This window comes from Poecilia latipinna, unplaced genomic scaffold (assembly GCF_001443285.1).
Source record: "Poecilia latipinna isolate Pla-1442-1.1 unplaced genomic scaffold, P_latipinna-1.0 Scaffold198, whole genome shotgun sequence".
In the NCBI taxonomy this organism is placed as follows: Eukaryota; Metazoa; Chordata; class Actinopteri; order Cyprinodontiformes; family Poeciliidae; genus Poecilia; species Poecilia latipinna.
This window is the reverse complement of record NW_015112814.1, coordinates 194,623-211,233: the sequence shown is the minus strand read 5'-3', so window position 1 is coordinate 211,233 and position 16,611 is coordinate 194,623. Positions and strand designations below refer to the sequence as shown.

General features: G+C 40.8%; 3 protein-coding genes across 10 annotated transcripts; 1 reads left to right on the top strand and 2 right to left on the bottom strand.

Moving 5' to 3' along the window:
* Window positions 1–10: 10 nt before the first annotated feature.
* On the bottom strand, window positions 11–2,222 carry fn3krp (fructosamine 3 kinase related protein). Its single transcript, XM_015031062.1, has 6 exons — window positions 1,912–2,222; window positions 1,521–1,672; window positions 1,065–1,156; window positions 834–916; window positions 636–758; window positions 11–549 (listed from the first exon to the last, which is right to left on the bottom strand). The coding sequence occupies exons 1-6, from the start codon at window positions 2,050–2,052 to the stop codon at window positions 211–213; spliced, it is 930 nt and encodes a 309-aa protein (XP_014886548.1). The 5' UTR covers window positions 2,053–2,222; the 3' UTR covers window positions 11–210.
* A 96-nt stretch (window positions 2,223–2,318) lies between these two features.
* Window positions 2,319–4,299, top strand: arl16 (ADP-ribosylation factor-like 16). The gene is made up of 5 exons (XM_015031063.1): window positions 2,319–2,477; window positions 2,756–2,811; window positions 3,333–3,449; window positions 3,549–3,664; window positions 3,794–4,299. Exons 1-5 carry the CDS (start codon window positions 2,402–2,404, stop codon window positions 3,957–3,959), a joined length of 531 nt encoding a protein of 176 aa, XP_014886549.1. The 5' UTR covers window positions 2,319–2,401; the 3' UTR covers window positions 3,960–4,299.
* A 1,102-nt stretch (window positions 4,300–5,401) lies between these two features.
* On the bottom strand, window positions 5,402–14,730 carry epn3a (epsin 3a). 8 transcript variants are annotated; one of them, XM_015031053.1, is made up of 11 exons: window positions 14,412–14,730; window positions 12,483–13,161; window positions 9,750–9,877; window positions 9,070–9,153; window positions 8,572–8,667; window positions 8,158–8,241; window positions 7,827–7,956; window positions 7,153–7,293; window positions 6,978–7,073; window positions 6,661–6,897; window positions 5,402–6,521 (listed from the first exon to the last, which is right to left on the bottom strand). In XM_015031053.1, exons 2-11 carry the CDS (start codon window positions 13,009–13,011, stop codon window positions 6,226–6,228), a joined length of 1,821 nt encoding a protein of 606 aa, XP_014886539.1. In that variant the 5' UTR covers window positions 13,012–13,161; window positions 14,412–14,730; the 3' UTR covers window positions 5,402–6,225. The 8 variants fall into 8 exon arrangements, with proteins under 8 accessions (XP_014886539.1, XP_014886542.1, XP_014886543.1 ...); XM_015031056.1 differs by having other exon boundaries at window positions 8,572–8,664; XM_015031057.1 differs by having other exon boundaries at window positions 9,076–9,153.
* Window positions 14,731–16,611: the final 1,881 nt, after the last annotated feature.

The window sequence follows — 16,611 nt, the reverse complement described above, 5'->3', positions numbered from 1 at the left end:
TTGCAACATATTTGTTTTAACTATATAAATGTTTTTTTTTCTCCATTTTCAATACATCTAAGAAATTCCAACATGCAGTTAGATGTTTTAGAATGTTTAGTAAATTTCACTCTGCCATTTTTTCTATCTAAAAAAAATATAGATATTACCTGGCTTATGATAAGACTTTAAAGCTTTTTTTTATTTTTTTTATTGGAACTGTGAGAGTTTTTATTTGAGCAAATTCTTCATAATCCTTATCGAAGAGCCTCTGTAGCCACCTCCAAAGTGATTCCAGTGATTCAGGTAATGGAAGAGTTGGTAGAGCTGGTTTCTTTGTGCAAACCCTGGTGTTTGAGGGATCTTATCATGGTAAGCAGAGTAGAAAGAGTTGTTGAAGCCACCAAACATCCCACTAATAGCCAGCTCAAACTCTGAATGGCCATAGAAAGAAGCTGGGTCAAAAATGACTGGGCCATCTGCACATTCTGCCACGTTGCCCCCCCATAAGTCTCCATGGAGGAGGGCAGGGATGACCTCCACATTGGTGAAAAACTCAGGGATCTTCAGCTGTAATGAAGGGATCACTTATGCTTTACATTAACAGATATAGGATGTTATAAGGATTTAAGGGAATGCTCTAATAGTCAGTGCACCTGCAGTTTTGCCCACAGCTCTCTGGCCTCACGATCGCCATGCGATTTCTCCACCATGTTCAGTTGGTACTCCAGCCTCTGCTGGGAGTAAAACTGCACCCAGTCGCTCTGCCACTCATTTTTCTAAAGACATGAAGGAAAACAAAGACTCTGACTCCATTGTTTACCAATACATTATGTGCACATGCTTTTTTTTACCTGTGCTATATATCCACAGCAAGTATTTACATCAAAGCCAAATTTCTCAACAGGATCCATCTCAGTGTGTCCAGCTCCTTTACCTGAAAAGGGAGACATATAATAAAAAAAAAAACTAAGTGTAATTTGAAAATTAAAAAAAACATGGACATTTGCGGAATTGAAAATGTCCTTGTGAATGCAGTGCTGGCTGGTGTTTGCATGCACTGGAATAAAGTTGAAGTAAATTACCCACTGTTTGCTGCTTTTTATTTTGTTTTTCCAACTGTCTTTTGTTGTGAAGGTGCAGATCCGCCAGCTGCTCTCCCAGCTGTTTAGAGTACCTGCTCAGTGGATTTGACACAGATTACTTTTAGGAACATAAAGTTACTCCCCATGGACAGTAATGTACTTCACTGTCCAATTATAGGATAGAACAACATAAAGTAGTGAATAATTAAGTCTAAAGAAAAGTAAGGACAAGAGCATGAGGCACAAATAGCAAAGTAACGGTGGCAAATTCACGACACATTTCTGTTTGTAAAAAAAGGGGAAAATAATGATTAAATTTTTTCACACTGCAATATTAATCTATGAAAAAATATAAATACCAAAAACAACATTGAAGTTTAAAGTTGTAACCTGACTAAATGTTTTAATGCCTCCTTCTACTACAAAGCACTGCAAATATAAGTAAGGAGCTCTCACTTGTTAAGACTTCTCATGTCCAGATGCTCCATCACAAATAAGCAACCCTCTGTGTCAAGCTCAATCACCTTCAGTGGTTTCGGGACTTTGACAGTTTCTGTCTTTAAAATTGTTTCCAGGCTCGACATCTCTCCATCAAACATCAACTTGGCCTGTAAAAAAAAAAAAAATAGCAAACGTAGTCGCTGATCAGTGTCATTCGACAAGTTTCCTGTATTTTCCAGGTTAGAAGTGTGCATTATTATCATTCGAAAAGTAACTGCACAGCACTACAAATGCATTCAGAGTTGGAACTCTTTTTTTTCCACTAGCCTGAATGCAAACTCGAGATTAAAACCCAAATTAAACAACAGTTTGTTAATCAGAATGATTAAAAACAAAAACTAAATACCCCGCTTTTGTGATTGATCTTCACAAACACTCTGCCGTGATCAGTGTCGTAACTGTGGCCCTCACTGATGCATCCCCCGCCTGCGTGTCCAGTTGACTTCAGCATATTTGTCCCCAGCTCTTTCTTTAATTTAGCTTCCATGGTGTTCTTCTACAGCTTGTCCTTATAAAATCACAAAACTGCAACAAAAAAATGCCAATGCAGCAGGTCAGGAGACAAGAGTCCGTCTCTCTGACAGCTTCCGTCGTCTAAATCAACGGGCACTCTTTGAGCATGAGAGAATCGTGGAGAGAATTGTTTATTTCCGTATTATTTTTACGGATTATGTTAGAACCAATCAGAGGGCGCCAAGAGATGATTGATTTCTATCTCGACCTATTACGGTTAAGTACTATAATCACGTGAGCGTCACTATGGTTGCCAAATGAGGCGACTATGAAAACATGATATTACGGTCTTGACTTACTACCTCCATGCAGAAAAACGCAAAATGACCAGCAAAGAAGTGTGTTTACTTCTTGGGGCAACTGGTGTTGGAAAGACTTTGTTACTTAAACGCCTACAAAATATCCTTTATGCTCGTGTGAATGTTTAAACTGAAGCAGGATTTACAACAGGCTAGTAGCTAGTGTAGCTATTGCAATTAGCCTGCTGTAAAATGGGTTTTAAACGCCTGTTGACAGACAGAACTTAAGTTATTGAATATGTTTTATAGCTTGAGAAATAACTCTGAATATACCACCTGGACATTTCTAACATTAAAAAAAAATCTTTGTCTTTACAGGTAAATTTAAACCACAGCAGTTGCTCCTTTTTAGTTATGTTTCCTTACAGGTTTATGAACTGATCAGTTTACATGGTTCATGCGAAATGGGTTCGCCTCCATCGACTCTTCCCACAGTAAGCATATTGTTTCATTTTATATATTAACATGCCCTGCTGCATTCTTAACGGGCTTAAATAACAATCAAACTTATAGCAGCTGATAATGGACCCCATACTAACAGGTTACAATAAGTATATTTATAGCTCTTCTAGTGTTTCTGCAAAACATTGAAGTTATTTGGCCATAAAGATAATGTTTATGTTTGGAGGAGGGATGAAAAGGCTTAAAACCCCAAAGAACACCCCATCTACAGTGAATGAGGGTTTTCATGTGTGTAGAACTTGGAAGGTTCTCGTCAAGGTGGAAGAAAAAATTTGTGAATGAACGACATTCACAAATTTGTGAATTTGTGAATTCACAAATTTGTGAATTTGTGAATACTGCTGACCCTAAACTGTCAGGAGAAAGAAATAAGAAATTGCAGCTGTAAGGTTCTGTGATCCGTTTCTGTTTTGGTTGCCATACATAAACTCTTGGGTCAGCTCTGACTGCACTTTATCACTACAATGTCAACACACTATTTGTTCTTCTGCAGGTAGGAACCAACCTAACAGACCTGACCTTGAAAAAGAAGAAGGTGACAGTGAGGGAAATTGGAGGCTGCATGGGGCCTATATGGCCCAGTTACTTCCAGGACTGCTTCTCGGTTATTGTATGGGCTTTGTGTACATGTTGCATTATTTACTATGCTGACGATTTAAGAAAAATGACTGTTTTCTTAGTTAGAATCTTTATTTCTTTTTTCATATAGTTCATGGTGGATTCAGCCAACACTGTCCAGATATCCTCCTCCTGTATCCAGTTGCTGTCTGTGCTCTCTGCTGAGCCTCTGCGCAGTGCCTCTGTGCTTATTCTCTTCAACAAGAGGTATAACATCCACATCAGTCCAGATGTGCAAGTTGTCACATGAAGTCAGATCAAGATCCAATTTCCCAGCCTCGTGTCTTGGGTAGAGTTATGTTGTATTTGCTGATGTTTCGTTCCAATCTTGTCCAGGGACATGCCTTGCATCATGAGCCTCACGGAGATAAAGTCACTGTTCAGAATGGATGACATCATCGCATCGGCTCCTCAGCCCATCACAACGCTGGAGGCCAGTGCCCGCTCTGGACAGGGTTTGCAAGAGGTGCTGGGCTGGCTGGAGTCTGTCACAGTCAAGTGACGTGTGTCTGAGATTTTACTGAAACGTTCCCCTGAGAACTCGGAGAAGCCTTCTAAAAACTTTACATCAAGATTCTCAGTCTACAGCAACAACTCTGATTTCAGTTGATTTGATGCCACATTTAATGCTGGACAAAGAAAAAGAAAATGGGCTGCAGACCTTGTAAGATGTGAAATTTAAGAGGGAAATTGGTCCTATTATTTGCTGGAAAAAGGACATGATTCTATGAAATAATCATTGTGATGTTTGCTCAGTATCATCATTTAGGTTACATCTACCAATTTTCTTTCATACAAGTCGCTCCAACTAGTTCATTCTTGCCTGATGAGAGGTAATCTAAGCTAAAACTAAATCTAATGAATCCAAATATGGATGTGAGTTTGACTTAAACTCTCATAAGTTTTAACAGTTTATGAATGAGGGAGAAGGAGGAGTGTGACTTATCAACAAAAGTACTGTACGCAAAGGCAGTTTACTACTGGTTCTAGAGGTTCGAATTGCAAATGATTAAAAGCTTATTGTGCAATTACAGATTGCATAAAATGAATGATCACATTTTGCATATAATTAGAATATTGTTATAAAACATCCCGACTAACGAGCGAGGAAACCATTATGCAGAGAAAGACACAAAAAGAAGTACAAAAGTTTGCAGAAACAGTCAGAAGTAGGTCGCAGTCGCTCTGAGATGATGTGCTGTGTAGAAGAAAGCAAAGTACAACTCTTCATGTTTATTTATAGGCCAGAAAATGAAGGCCACTATAAAAAAATACAGCTAGATAAAGGTACGTCTATGGATGAAATTGCTAATTTGTTAGGCGTTGATAAAAGTGCAGAGGGAAGATTCGTCATTAAAATTAGTTTCTGGCATAAGTCTAAGTTCTTTCAGCAGAACAATGACTTAAATCGCACATGAAGCACAAAAAAAGGGATTATTGAGGGGGGAAAAGTGGACTGTTTAAAAACCTGGCCATGGATTATTCCTCTGTTAAATCTATCCATCTTAGAGCTAGCGCAAAACCAAAATGATATAATAAAACAAACTGCTCATGGTCAGGACTTGGTCAGTGAATCTTTTCCTTCCATTAAGTTTTCCTGCTTTTTTCAGAAATGACCATTTGTTATGTTCTCTCACGGTGGAGTGCCACTGTCTGCTGCACAGCTGCTGAATCAGCTATCCAGCCCATATATTACATTTCTGTATTTAAAGTTATTTTTCTATAGGTTTTCTTTAGCTGTAAGTAAACAGTGGAAATGAGTAATGAGTGTAACGAAGCTATACAAGCTTCTTTTATATTTGAATTTATAAAGTTTTTTTTTTTTTTCCTTCAGTGATATTAAAATTTAGTAAGATGCACCCATTTATGTGGCATCTTGTTTATATACCATCATCAGTATGGGGTACAGCATAAATGTAAATGTATTTTTGCCAATATCTATACTTTTTTTTCCTTCATTGGTCTCTGGAGCACTTTGAGTTAATTAAACTGATGCTACCAATTCTGTACATTTGGATTTATTTTTTTAATATTGAGAGATTTACATGATATTTAGATGTTCCTTTAAGTTTTATCAGGATTTTACCCACTTACATGTAAAAGCAAAACAAAGAGTCAAACTGGTTTTTTGTTTTGTTTTTTTACTTAGGTTGATTATTTTCTGTTTAAATGTACTTTTGTAGAGGAGATGAGGAAAAATAAGAGTAAATCATTCTCGATAAAAATAAATGGTTGCAGATTTGCTGCTGTATTTCATTAGTTGGCGTTTTAACAAGCAAATGGTTTTACATTCCTGATGCCATCTTGCATATTGGAAATTCAAAACACAATAGGTAGTTTAATCCCACAATTATTTTTCAAATTATATATATTTATATACACTGAATAAACCAATCAGTTCTGGTTCATCGGGTAAATGAGTTGATGTAGGGGCGTTTCAGGCACTGGGCAGCAGGTGTTGCCTGTTGCAAGAGATCTGAGGCTCAGCACTAACCACAAAGCTGGTGGACAACAAAGTAATATCAAAGTGTACTTCTGTTTTGTTTGAAATTGTTACCCATTAAAAACAGTACAACAGCTTTCATTGGCTGTGGTGGAGGAGCAGAACTAGCTTGCAACAATATAAGCATTACTGTTGTATACAACGATATAAAAACCATTAATAATACGCTTTTCAGACAAGTCTGTAGGGCTGCGGTTTGGTTTGCAAAATGAGCATTATTCCAAGAGCATTCCTCCTTTTTTTCCTAGCCCAGTTTGGAGGGTCCTTATAAGAATGGGTTTATGTTGATTTGTGAAGCTTGCAATTCCTCATTGCTGGCTGAGGAGAAGGGCAACAAAGGCTCAGGGAGCTTCACTGGCAGCTCCAGACCAGGCGGAGTGGGGTGGGTGAGCGACGAAGGTATGGCGGCACCCTGGTGGCTTGTCGGCAGGGGCAGTGAGGCACTGTATGGCAGAGAGGCGCTCTGGGGAACCGGAGAGGCGAAGGTAGAGCTCATGTCATTCAGGCTGACTTTTGGCTGCTCGGCTTGGAATGGATTGGCAGCTGAAGGAGCACCGAGACCTGAGCCAAAACAAAAAGAAGTCATTAGTTTACTCTTTTTGTTGGTCTGGTTGAATGCCAAACGGCAAGTAAAAATGTACAGGGTGTGTACGATCTGCTTTCAGCTGTAGCTGTGCAAACATTTGTAGTGCCAAAATACCTGCTAAAAATGGGTTTGTGGTCTTTGCAGGAGGATTTGTTGGAATGAGCACATCCAGGTCTACCAAGGAAGCAGCCGTGGGACCGAGGAATGACTCCGGTGTCCTGCATGCACGAGGCTTAGTGTTGCCCAGGCTGTCTCTAAGACCAGACATGTTGAAGAGGTCAGAACTGTCCTCATCTTGACCGTTAATACTCGCATGGCCGCCATCCATTGCTTCGTCAAACAGATCCCCATCTAGCAGGAGAGATAAGCGGCAACGTAAGAATGTGGGACACACAAAACCCGGTACAGACTGAGTGAAAGACAAACTTTACCCGAAGGGCTTCCACTTCGAAGTGGAGGTTGCATGAATGCTCCTTTAGTGGCTGTTTTGTCAGACGGAGCTAAGAACGCATCAACTCCAGAGGACGCTGCGGATAAGCCACAACTTGTGACATTTTTACTTTACTTTTTTGAGATGTATGAGTGTGTCTGATGACCCACACTTACCGGAAGTCCAATCTTGGGCTTTGGGGTTGGAGATGGTGTCTTGGAGCGCATCCCAAGGGTACGCTGGAGGTTCCCACGGTGGTGGGGGGCTTTGGGAAGGTGGCGCCATCCAGGGAGAATCAGATCTTGGAGTCTTGTCTTCTTTTGAGAAAACGGCAGTAAAACATGTTTACATCAGCAAAATGGAGGGAAAAATCAACAAAGAGTCTAGCTACACAATGCACCTACAAATGTATATTTGTGCAAGAAAAACACCGATTGTGCAAGGATATTTTGACACAATTGCAAAAATATTCATACCCTTCAAACCTTTCTCACTTTATGTTTACAAACATAAATACATATGTGGATTTTTTTTTTTTTTTTGTGATAAATCAACACAAAGTGGTACATAGTTCTATTGTACAGTTTGGCCTAGTTACTGCTCTGAGTAGGTTGTTCTTCATCAAATAGCCTTTTTTTTTTGAGTTTGTATACTCCAGTTAACGATTAATCGATTACTACAATAGTTAACAACTACTCCCCTCCATCAGTACTTTTTAGAGCCACTTCTGATTTCAATCACAGCTGCAACTCCTCAAGGTGTGTCTCTACAGTCTAACAACATCTAATAAGTAAATGTTTTGGCCTTTCTTTGATGCAGAATAGAAGTGTTAAGTGTACTCAAGGCTCACCTAGAGAGTCCCAGGGGTCTGTGGCCCTGGCCCCAGCTGCTGCCTGGTGTGAAGTGTTATCCCAGCGGATGTCACTAGGCGGTGCATCTTTAGGTACCGCGAAAATATCAACCAGGTCCATGAAGGCCGTCTGAAGACACAAATAAGAAAAACATGTGATAAACCTATTATTTCTACTGTTTTAGAACACTTTTTTTGTACATTTTTAATCAATGGCATAATACAATTTTAAGTTTTACTCTAATAAATAACTTTATTTTACATACTCTTGCATCTAAAATGAACACCCTCTACTTTGTTTAAGGCAACAAAATGTCAAAACTATTCGTACCCCGCCTCTTCCCTCCATTTCACGTTTGCTCTCCTCCAAGGCTTTCTGGAGATCAGAATCATCTCCTCGGCGAGTGCGCTGCTCCTAAAAACAGACACGGACACATGGATGCCTTTCAGCAGCACGGCTTTGGGCAAAATACACATATTGTCACATTATGCTATATTCATGACTCTGCGCTGTCCCGGGGCGGCTTGTGGACACACTTGGCACAAAGTGGAGAGTTCTCTGGTTAAAGTGCAGAGAGCGCGGCGCATCACTGTCACAATGCAGATCCATTGTGTTGCAGTGTGTTAGCATAGACACGTAAAAACCGAATCAAAATCGACAAATGACCCGAAAGCATATCATTTGAAAACCTAAATGGTTAAACAGGGAGTTAAAGTCGACCAAAAGTTAAACAATGATGACTACCTGCTGGTGTTCCTCCTTGCTCAGGCTCAAGGCTAACTGGAGCTGGGCATCCTCGTCCATTTCCACAGCGGGAGGGGGGGCACGCTTCACTGGCTGCTGGAGGAAGTAAGCGTGATTTAAATTGCGATCGGAGCAAAAACAAAGCTTGGACAGCCTCTTTATTAGCTGCATGCAATTTTACTGAGTAAACATTCAAATAAAGGTGAGGGGTTCAATCCTTTCAGCACCAGGCCAGAGTATCTGATGTGTTGACCTCAACCAAGTGGAATTAAAAAGCAGAAATCTAGTGGTTAGTTTGTAAAGAAGGATGAGGTTAGAGGTGGTTATTCTTTGGAGAAAAAATGACCTTGTCGAGTTTAAAAAGTGACAAAATGATGGATATTATGAGTCAGATCTATAGGGGAAAAGAAGAGGGGAGAGTGCATGGAGCTGGTTGTTGCAAAGCAACAGGTGAAGTGCTGCAAGACAGAGGCAGGCTCATCCCTGGTCCAGGTTTACCTTTACCTTCTGCGCTTCCTCTTTGCTGAGTTTCATTGCGATCTGGAGCTGAGTCTGCTCATCAATTCCCACTGTGGGAGGTGGCTAGAGTCGAGTAGGAATGATTAGGAGGAAGACTGATCAAAAGGAGACATTCCAGGCATTTTATCACTGAGTTCATGGGGAAATCATTTGAACAATGCAATAAGCTTTTTTTTTTTTTTAAACACAAAATGGAAATATATGCTAATCAATTTCTCATTACTATGGGGCTCACCTTTTTTGACTTGGCCTAAACTTTTTTAGCATCAACTAGCATATAAACGTCTCAAACGCTGCCCTTGCTATGCAGACTAATGCGGAATGTGGGTCCTCAGGAGTGGATCGATGCACATTTCCTGTTTGGCTCCTCGCTCGCTCACTCTCAGATTACTCATTCTTCGGTATCACTCACACCGATTGGTCAAAGTCCCATCACTGATAAGAGCACAATTGCATCATTTTCATCTCTAGGAAATGGTGGCGCGGACGACAGGCAGGAGAAGTGAGCGAGCAGGAGCCGTTTAATGTTTTACGAGGGTGAAGCAATTTTAGAAGGCAGCTAGTGCAGCTAAGAAATCTCTCTCTGTCCGACATGTGTGCTGGAAAGGCAGGAGTTTTGTATTCTGCTTGTGTGTGTGTGTTATGTCCGTTAGAGGTACCTTTTCACTTTCTTCTCGGCTCATAGCCAGAGCCAGCTGCAGCTGCAGCTCCTCTTCTCCAGTAGACGCTGGAATGGCTTGTTCGAGGTCTGGGTCAAGTCGAGATGACGGGGAGGCTGCAACAGAGGCTAGGAGGACAGACAGAGCAGAGTTGAGTTTTATCAAAGATTTGGGAACACGTGTTCGAGAGGCAGAAAGGTTTACCGACGGAAAAAGAAAGGGAAACAAAACCACACAGGCTGATTTTTAAGGTCAGGAAAGAGCCAGAACTGTTGTTGCATGTTAATTTTCCGTTGGCTCTTGTTTAGGGCCTTAGCTGGCATGGCTCGCCACAGCCTGCCCAGTTCTGCCTGGGCCGAAAACAATGGCGCTGCTGTGTGGAGAGTGAGGTTGCTGGTTGGGGGAAGAGAAATGGATGCATCGGATTTGGAGTCGGGCCCACCTTGTTACCCCGAGACCTCGTAGAGGGTCTCAGGACGCATGTGTAGATTTGGGGGACTCACTGAGGAAAGTTTGGCACTGTACCAGTCTGGGTGCCAGGCTGTAGGTCACTGGGCTAAAATAAGGAAGTAGGCCGAATGCTGGCAAACTGAGATCTCTGAAACCAATCATTTCCAGATTACTGCTGCTCAATCTGATCTGAATTACTTGCTGAAAATGAATATCCACCAACATCCTAACCCTTACATCATCCGTCAGCATTTTGACCGTTGGAGATCGGCACCAGCTCCCCCTCCACCCTACTAGGATTACCCAGATGTAGAAAACAATTGTGAATGGATAAATGGATTTCTATCTGGGGGGGGGGGGAATCCATGCTAACTATGGTATTGACAGGATGAAACAAACCAATTCCGTAGCATCAAAACCCAAAGATTAAAGCCCAGATAAGTACAGGCAAGGAATATCGAAGACTCCCTGGACAAAAGGAAAATTGATTAGTAAACAATGAGATACTTCCTGAGGACACATCTGTGTTCATTTAATCAAACAAGCTGAGGAAATCACCAGAGAAAAGTGGTGTTTTATGAAAACAAAGATCTGCTGCAACAACCTTTATAAAAACCATATAGACAACATGAGCACTAAAGTATAATTATATACCACAGAAAAACATGTTTACAAGGGGGTTGTGGTTGTCGCATCATGTGGTTTGAGTTGTTTGCAGTCGCTGATAAATCAGTGACCTCAAAGCTTTCCAAAGATCAAGCAAAGGGAAACTGTTCAGTACAAGGAAAAAAAATCTGAAGTAAAAAGTGTTTGTAGTGAGATTTTGTCCGTCTATAAAACCAAACAGCAATTAAATCAACATTGAGAGGTCACTTGGCTTAGATATTGATTACCGTCACTAAAAACACGCTGAAATAGTCGATTATGTTTGATGTTGATTCATCATTGTTTTTACGGCCAAATCCGACTCTGATTCAGTGTTTATCCCACTGTTCTCTGTCTACTCTGATATCGCTAAATAAAATCCAGTCCAATAAGCTGCCTTTAGAAGTCACCTAAATAGAGAATCTATCCAGCAGGCAACTACTAATTATGAACTTCACCAAATCTGCCCTTTATGGAGGAGTGGCAAGGAAAAGAAAAATGAAAGTTCAGTTTGCAGTTTTCCACAAGCAATGTCATGGACACAGCAAAAATGTGGAAGGTGTTCTGGTTGGATGAGACGAAAACTGAACTTTCTGACCAACATGCAGCTAACTCTGCAACTCTCCCTACGCATACCAGGAGAAACAAGGTGGTGGAGATCCTTCTTCACCAGGGAAAGAAGCATTTTATTGGACTTGGCTGGAAGAAAGGTGACGCTAAATGCAAGTCAAATCCTGGGGGGGAAAAAGCCCTGATAGCTTGAGACTGGGGCAAAGGTCACCTTCCAGCAGGGCGATAAATCTTAACTTAGAGCCAGAACTACAGTATGATGCTTTAGAGCATAGCCTTACTGTCTCTTAAGAGTTCAGGGACAGATATAGTTGTGAATCTGTGGTAAGATTTGAAAATTTATATTCGCATATGCTCTCCATTCAATAGTTATAATTAAGCAATTCAGGTTCTTGATGAGCACAGCTGGTAGAGATGCAAAGCAAAAGATCTACAGCTGTCTCTCTAACGTGTTGAGTCAGGGTGGCTTTTTCATTTTTTTAACATTTTCTTATTTAAAAAAAAAAAAAAAAAAAGCTTAATATTCACCCCACTTCACAGAAATGAAAAGCTTGCGCTCAACGAGAATGAACACTTTTGCCAGGCACTGTACGCCACCAAACGAGGATTACGGCAGTACTGTCATCACAGTTGAGGTTTCATATCTGACGGACACCAGCTGGGCCCCTTTCTTTTGTAAATCCAGTTTAGCTGACATGGCGGTTAAGGAGAATGAAAGGAATGCTGACATCCAGCTGTGATGGGTGAGTCTGACTGACATTTTACCACAACAAGAAGACCAAGTGCTTCATCAACACGTCCTGAGAAGATAGCATCAGAGTAGAATCAACCGGATGTCGGTAAAGATTCACAAGTAAGAAGTCGGTAGAAATCTATACGTAGTGTTAAAAATAAACAGCCCAGTCAGAGTAACTATCTGATGATGTTTGACTCGTCATGTCATGTGTGCATTCCTTAACAATGACGGGTCACATGATGCAGGAAAGGTTCAGCTGACAGTTTTTACCAAATGATAAGACATCTTGAGGTAAATACACGCGTTGTTTTATAAAAATCGGGGCAACTCACAGTTATATGATGGTGATCTGCATCTGTTGAAGTCGTCCCCGCTGTGGCGTCCAGCGCTGCCTCTCCCCACCCGTGACTTGGTCTTCTGTGCCTGGCTCCTCTCGCTCTTCAGCTTCCCGTCGTCCTTCAACAGAGCCACCAGTTGCTTGGCCTTCTCTCGAACGTGGATGCCCTGGTCATGTCCGTCTCGGTCTATGTACTGGAAGTCTTTAAGCGTCTGAATGGTGTATATGTTGTCCCGGCACGATTTGGCCACACGCTCAGAGCCCGCTTTGACCAGGTAGTCTAGTAGCGTGAGCGCTTTGTAAACGTGGCGCCAGTTTTTGCCGTGATCGTTCAGCCTCTTCAGAATCATCCCCATGACTTCGGTGAAGGCCACCACGTTGTAGGTCAAGTCTGCAATTTCAGCCATGAGGGTGGAAGAGGGTCCCCATGGGTCGTTGGAGGTGGCCTCTCGGACCTTGATCTCGGCCTCCGTGTAGTTGTTAACCATGTTTTTCATCTGCCGGCGAAGCGATGAACTCTGCATGATGGCTGCAGTGTCTCACGTGTGGCAAAGGGGAGAACAAACAGCAGGGACAAGCCCACTGCCTTGGGCGAGGTGAATGCTCAGTTCAGCAGACAACTGCAGGAATGTCGACACAACCTGGCAACTTCAGTGGCGTCCACAACTGTGGTCCTGCAGGGGGGAAAAAAAAAAAACAGAGCGATAATTTGATCCTTTACATTGATACCATGCTAATCACAGTCATTTTTGTGATTAATATCAGCTAAAAGCAGCTAAAGTGTCACTTTTAAATCGCGATCGAAAGAGTTCAGCGTTTCCTACAACATTAACCACACACTCTTCTTTCCATTTAAACTCCAATAATAACCTGCTTGCAGAGTCAACCACATAATGTGCTGATATAATAACCTGTGTTTTACCTCTGAGTGTTATCAGAAAGGAGAGAAACTGACCTTCCCTCTTGTTCAGGGTTGATTACATCAGAGAGCAGCAGATATACGTTTCCAGCTTCTGAAGTTTCAAAAAGTTTGTTAAAAGTTTTTGAAAACCTTAGAGGAGCCGAATTAGTCGCTTTCTCTTTAACGGTGACTATTTTGTGTAAATTCATCAGCTTTTATAAACGGACGGAACAGCTTGTTCTGGTAGAACTGTTTTGTAGATGTTAGAAGAGTCATTTTGTTGAAATCTTCTATGGCTTTGAAGGTACAATAAGACAATGAATAAGATTATATTGTAGAAAGAGTGAAACAGTGGCTTCATGTTGAATCCCAAAACGCAAGTCGCCAAACTGCCTTAAATCCGGCTCAAAATGAGTCTGTCCTGTGGAGATGCTGCTCCTCAAAGCAAATAAGGTTGACAAATTGTGTTTAAATATATCTAGTAAAAACCAGCAGTCTTCATAGTAAAATTAAACGGCTAAAGAGGCAGGTAAACTCTCCTTCAGGCCTAATTTCACATCTAATCTGAGTGCTTCTGTATAAATTAAAAGTACTTGTGACAGAGCTGGCAACTTGATTCAGACGTTCACATTTTAAGACATAGTGAAACCAGTGGCTCTATGAGAAATAAACAGTTTTTGAAAAAGTTTCCTCTAAAACCATGAAGTGCTCAGAATTCTCACTTGAAGCTATGGGTTTTCTCGTTCAGCAGCCAAATGAAATCACTCCCAAATCAGACCCATGAGCTCTCCCAGCAAACGCGAAGAGACATTTAAACCGGGCAGGAAATCTGACTTATTTGTCCTAAACCAGGACGGCTGATTGGTGCCATTGTTGCGTCAAGTGGTACGATCGCGTAGGTGAAAGTATGTGACGGTGACTCAGCTATGTTTCCGAGTTTAAAAGTTAAAACATCGACGGAACCTTAGCAAACAAAATCACCCGTGAAGACTTGGCTAATTCCTCCCATCTCCCCCTTCTTACCTTCATGTCATATCGCGTCAGCAGGGTCCCAACTTAGGGAGGATTTAGGTGGAAAGAGAGAGGTCCCCGCCTCTCGACATATCCCGTAGCTGCCTCTCGGATAGGGAACAACTAGTATGGGTTTTTAAAAGCGCAGAGGAAAATCCCGCACACTCGGAAATAATCTAAAACTGAGCGCGACGGTTTGTTTTCAAACTAAACTTGCGCGTGCATTTCTCAAATCCAGGCTTTGGGGGGGCTGTAGAAGAGACACACACACACACACATATACACACACGCAAAGTGAAAAAAAAAATGGATGGAGAGCAGGGTAGGGAGGGGACGAGAGAGGGAGGGAGGGAGGGAGGAGTGCTCGGTGCATGCAGAGTCAGGCTTAACCCTTTAATGACCGGCAGGAGAGGTATCTGGTCTGAATGGAGCAGGTGTTCATGATGAGGAATCCCAAACAAGGCTAAACTGGTTGAAAACTAAGTTTTGGCCAGATGGAACCCCCTAGCTCAGCTGAATTAGATCCAAATACATTCATTGATATTTGAAGTGTTAAATAAAAAAAAAAAGGAAAGAAAATATATGGCTTTTGCAGCTAAATACTCACAACTCAGAAATTTTAGGTCATGACTTTGTTATGCCATATATATTGACAGTTTCTCGGACAATCTTCACAAGAAGGATAGGCCATTAAAGGTGCAGCTTAAAACGTTTATACAAAAAAGGTTTGTGTGTGTGTGTGTGTATATTCGATATAAGAAATAAAAAAGTAAATATATATTTTGATAAGAAATAAAAGCACAAATATATATTTAGTTTTTCCTTTTCCTAACACATGAGTTTTCGTCAAGTAATGTATTTTCTTTCTTATTTCCCCCCAAACATGCGTTTTTATCAAGAAAAATAGATATTTTTCTTTGTCTTTTTCTGCTTGCTGTATTTCTGCTGCATCGTTATGTTAATGAGGAGCTGCCTTGTATGTCTACTAACTGATGGCCATGCTAACTAGCCTGAGCATTCATGACAGGCTGTGCTAGCTGCAGTGTAGCAGGGAGCAAGGGGGTAAAGGAAGAGAAGATTGATCAGTACCACACGAGATTGTGATTGGCAGCGCTAAGACCCGCCTCCTGGCTTTGATTGGTTGATAGATAGCACTGAGAGAAGGCAGAGTAGCTTATCTGTGTCATATATACCATCCTGCTATGACATAGTGACAATTTCAACAAATATGTAAAAAAATAATAAAAACATAAAATATATATAACTTTTATATACATTATAAAAGTTACATATTGTAGCTTTAGTGAAGCTGGTTATTCACAGAGTAAAACATTAAAAAGTCTTCAAGCTACAGGAATAATAATTTGGGGACAACATATCCGCTGATGGTGGCCCACTGTGTTTTATCAAGTCTTCATGTTTCTCTCTATCAAAAATTAAACATCATCAGATTACTATGTGTAATAAATATATGGAATTGTTTACTTTATGAAATGATATAGGCATAAATAAATTAAGTTGTACTTTAAATTGTGTTATTTTCTCTTTTTGTATATCGATAAAAAAAATCTACATGTAATATTTGTATTAGATGGGCACTCCACGCCATTAGGGGTGCCACAGTAAACACAGTACAATAATTATATAAAATGTCTGTACATGGAGCCAGTAGCGGGATCTCTAAATATTTAATAACACGTCATCTGGTTTGCTACAGATATGATCTTTCACATGGATGTAAAACGATGCAGCAGTTTAACCCTAACAAAAATTTGCTTATTTCCTGGAGAGGTTATAAATAGAAAAACTGTGACAGAATTTCTCAGCACATCTCCCAGAAAGCCCTTTGAAAAAAATAACAACGTATTTCCTTTCTAGCAGCCTCATCTTTTCCTTTCTGCTCTTTATTTATTCATCGGCCCTAATGGGATATTGTGAAGCCACGTCGTCATGCATTAATTATTCACCTAAAAATCTTTTTTTTTTTTCTTTAAGGTATACGAATTTGTTTGGAATCTCGAAAATTATGAAACTGAAATTTGAATTGTTTACAGGAACAATTAGGAGGAGCAGTTTATCATCTTAAGTGAGAAAACGATTACCTAAGTGAGAGAGAATAAAGCTGTGGGAGAGATGAGTGGGTCCTGCTGCTGACTGAGCAGGATGTACAGGAAATACCAGTTCCACCTTGAAACAACAAAGACATTCTTTG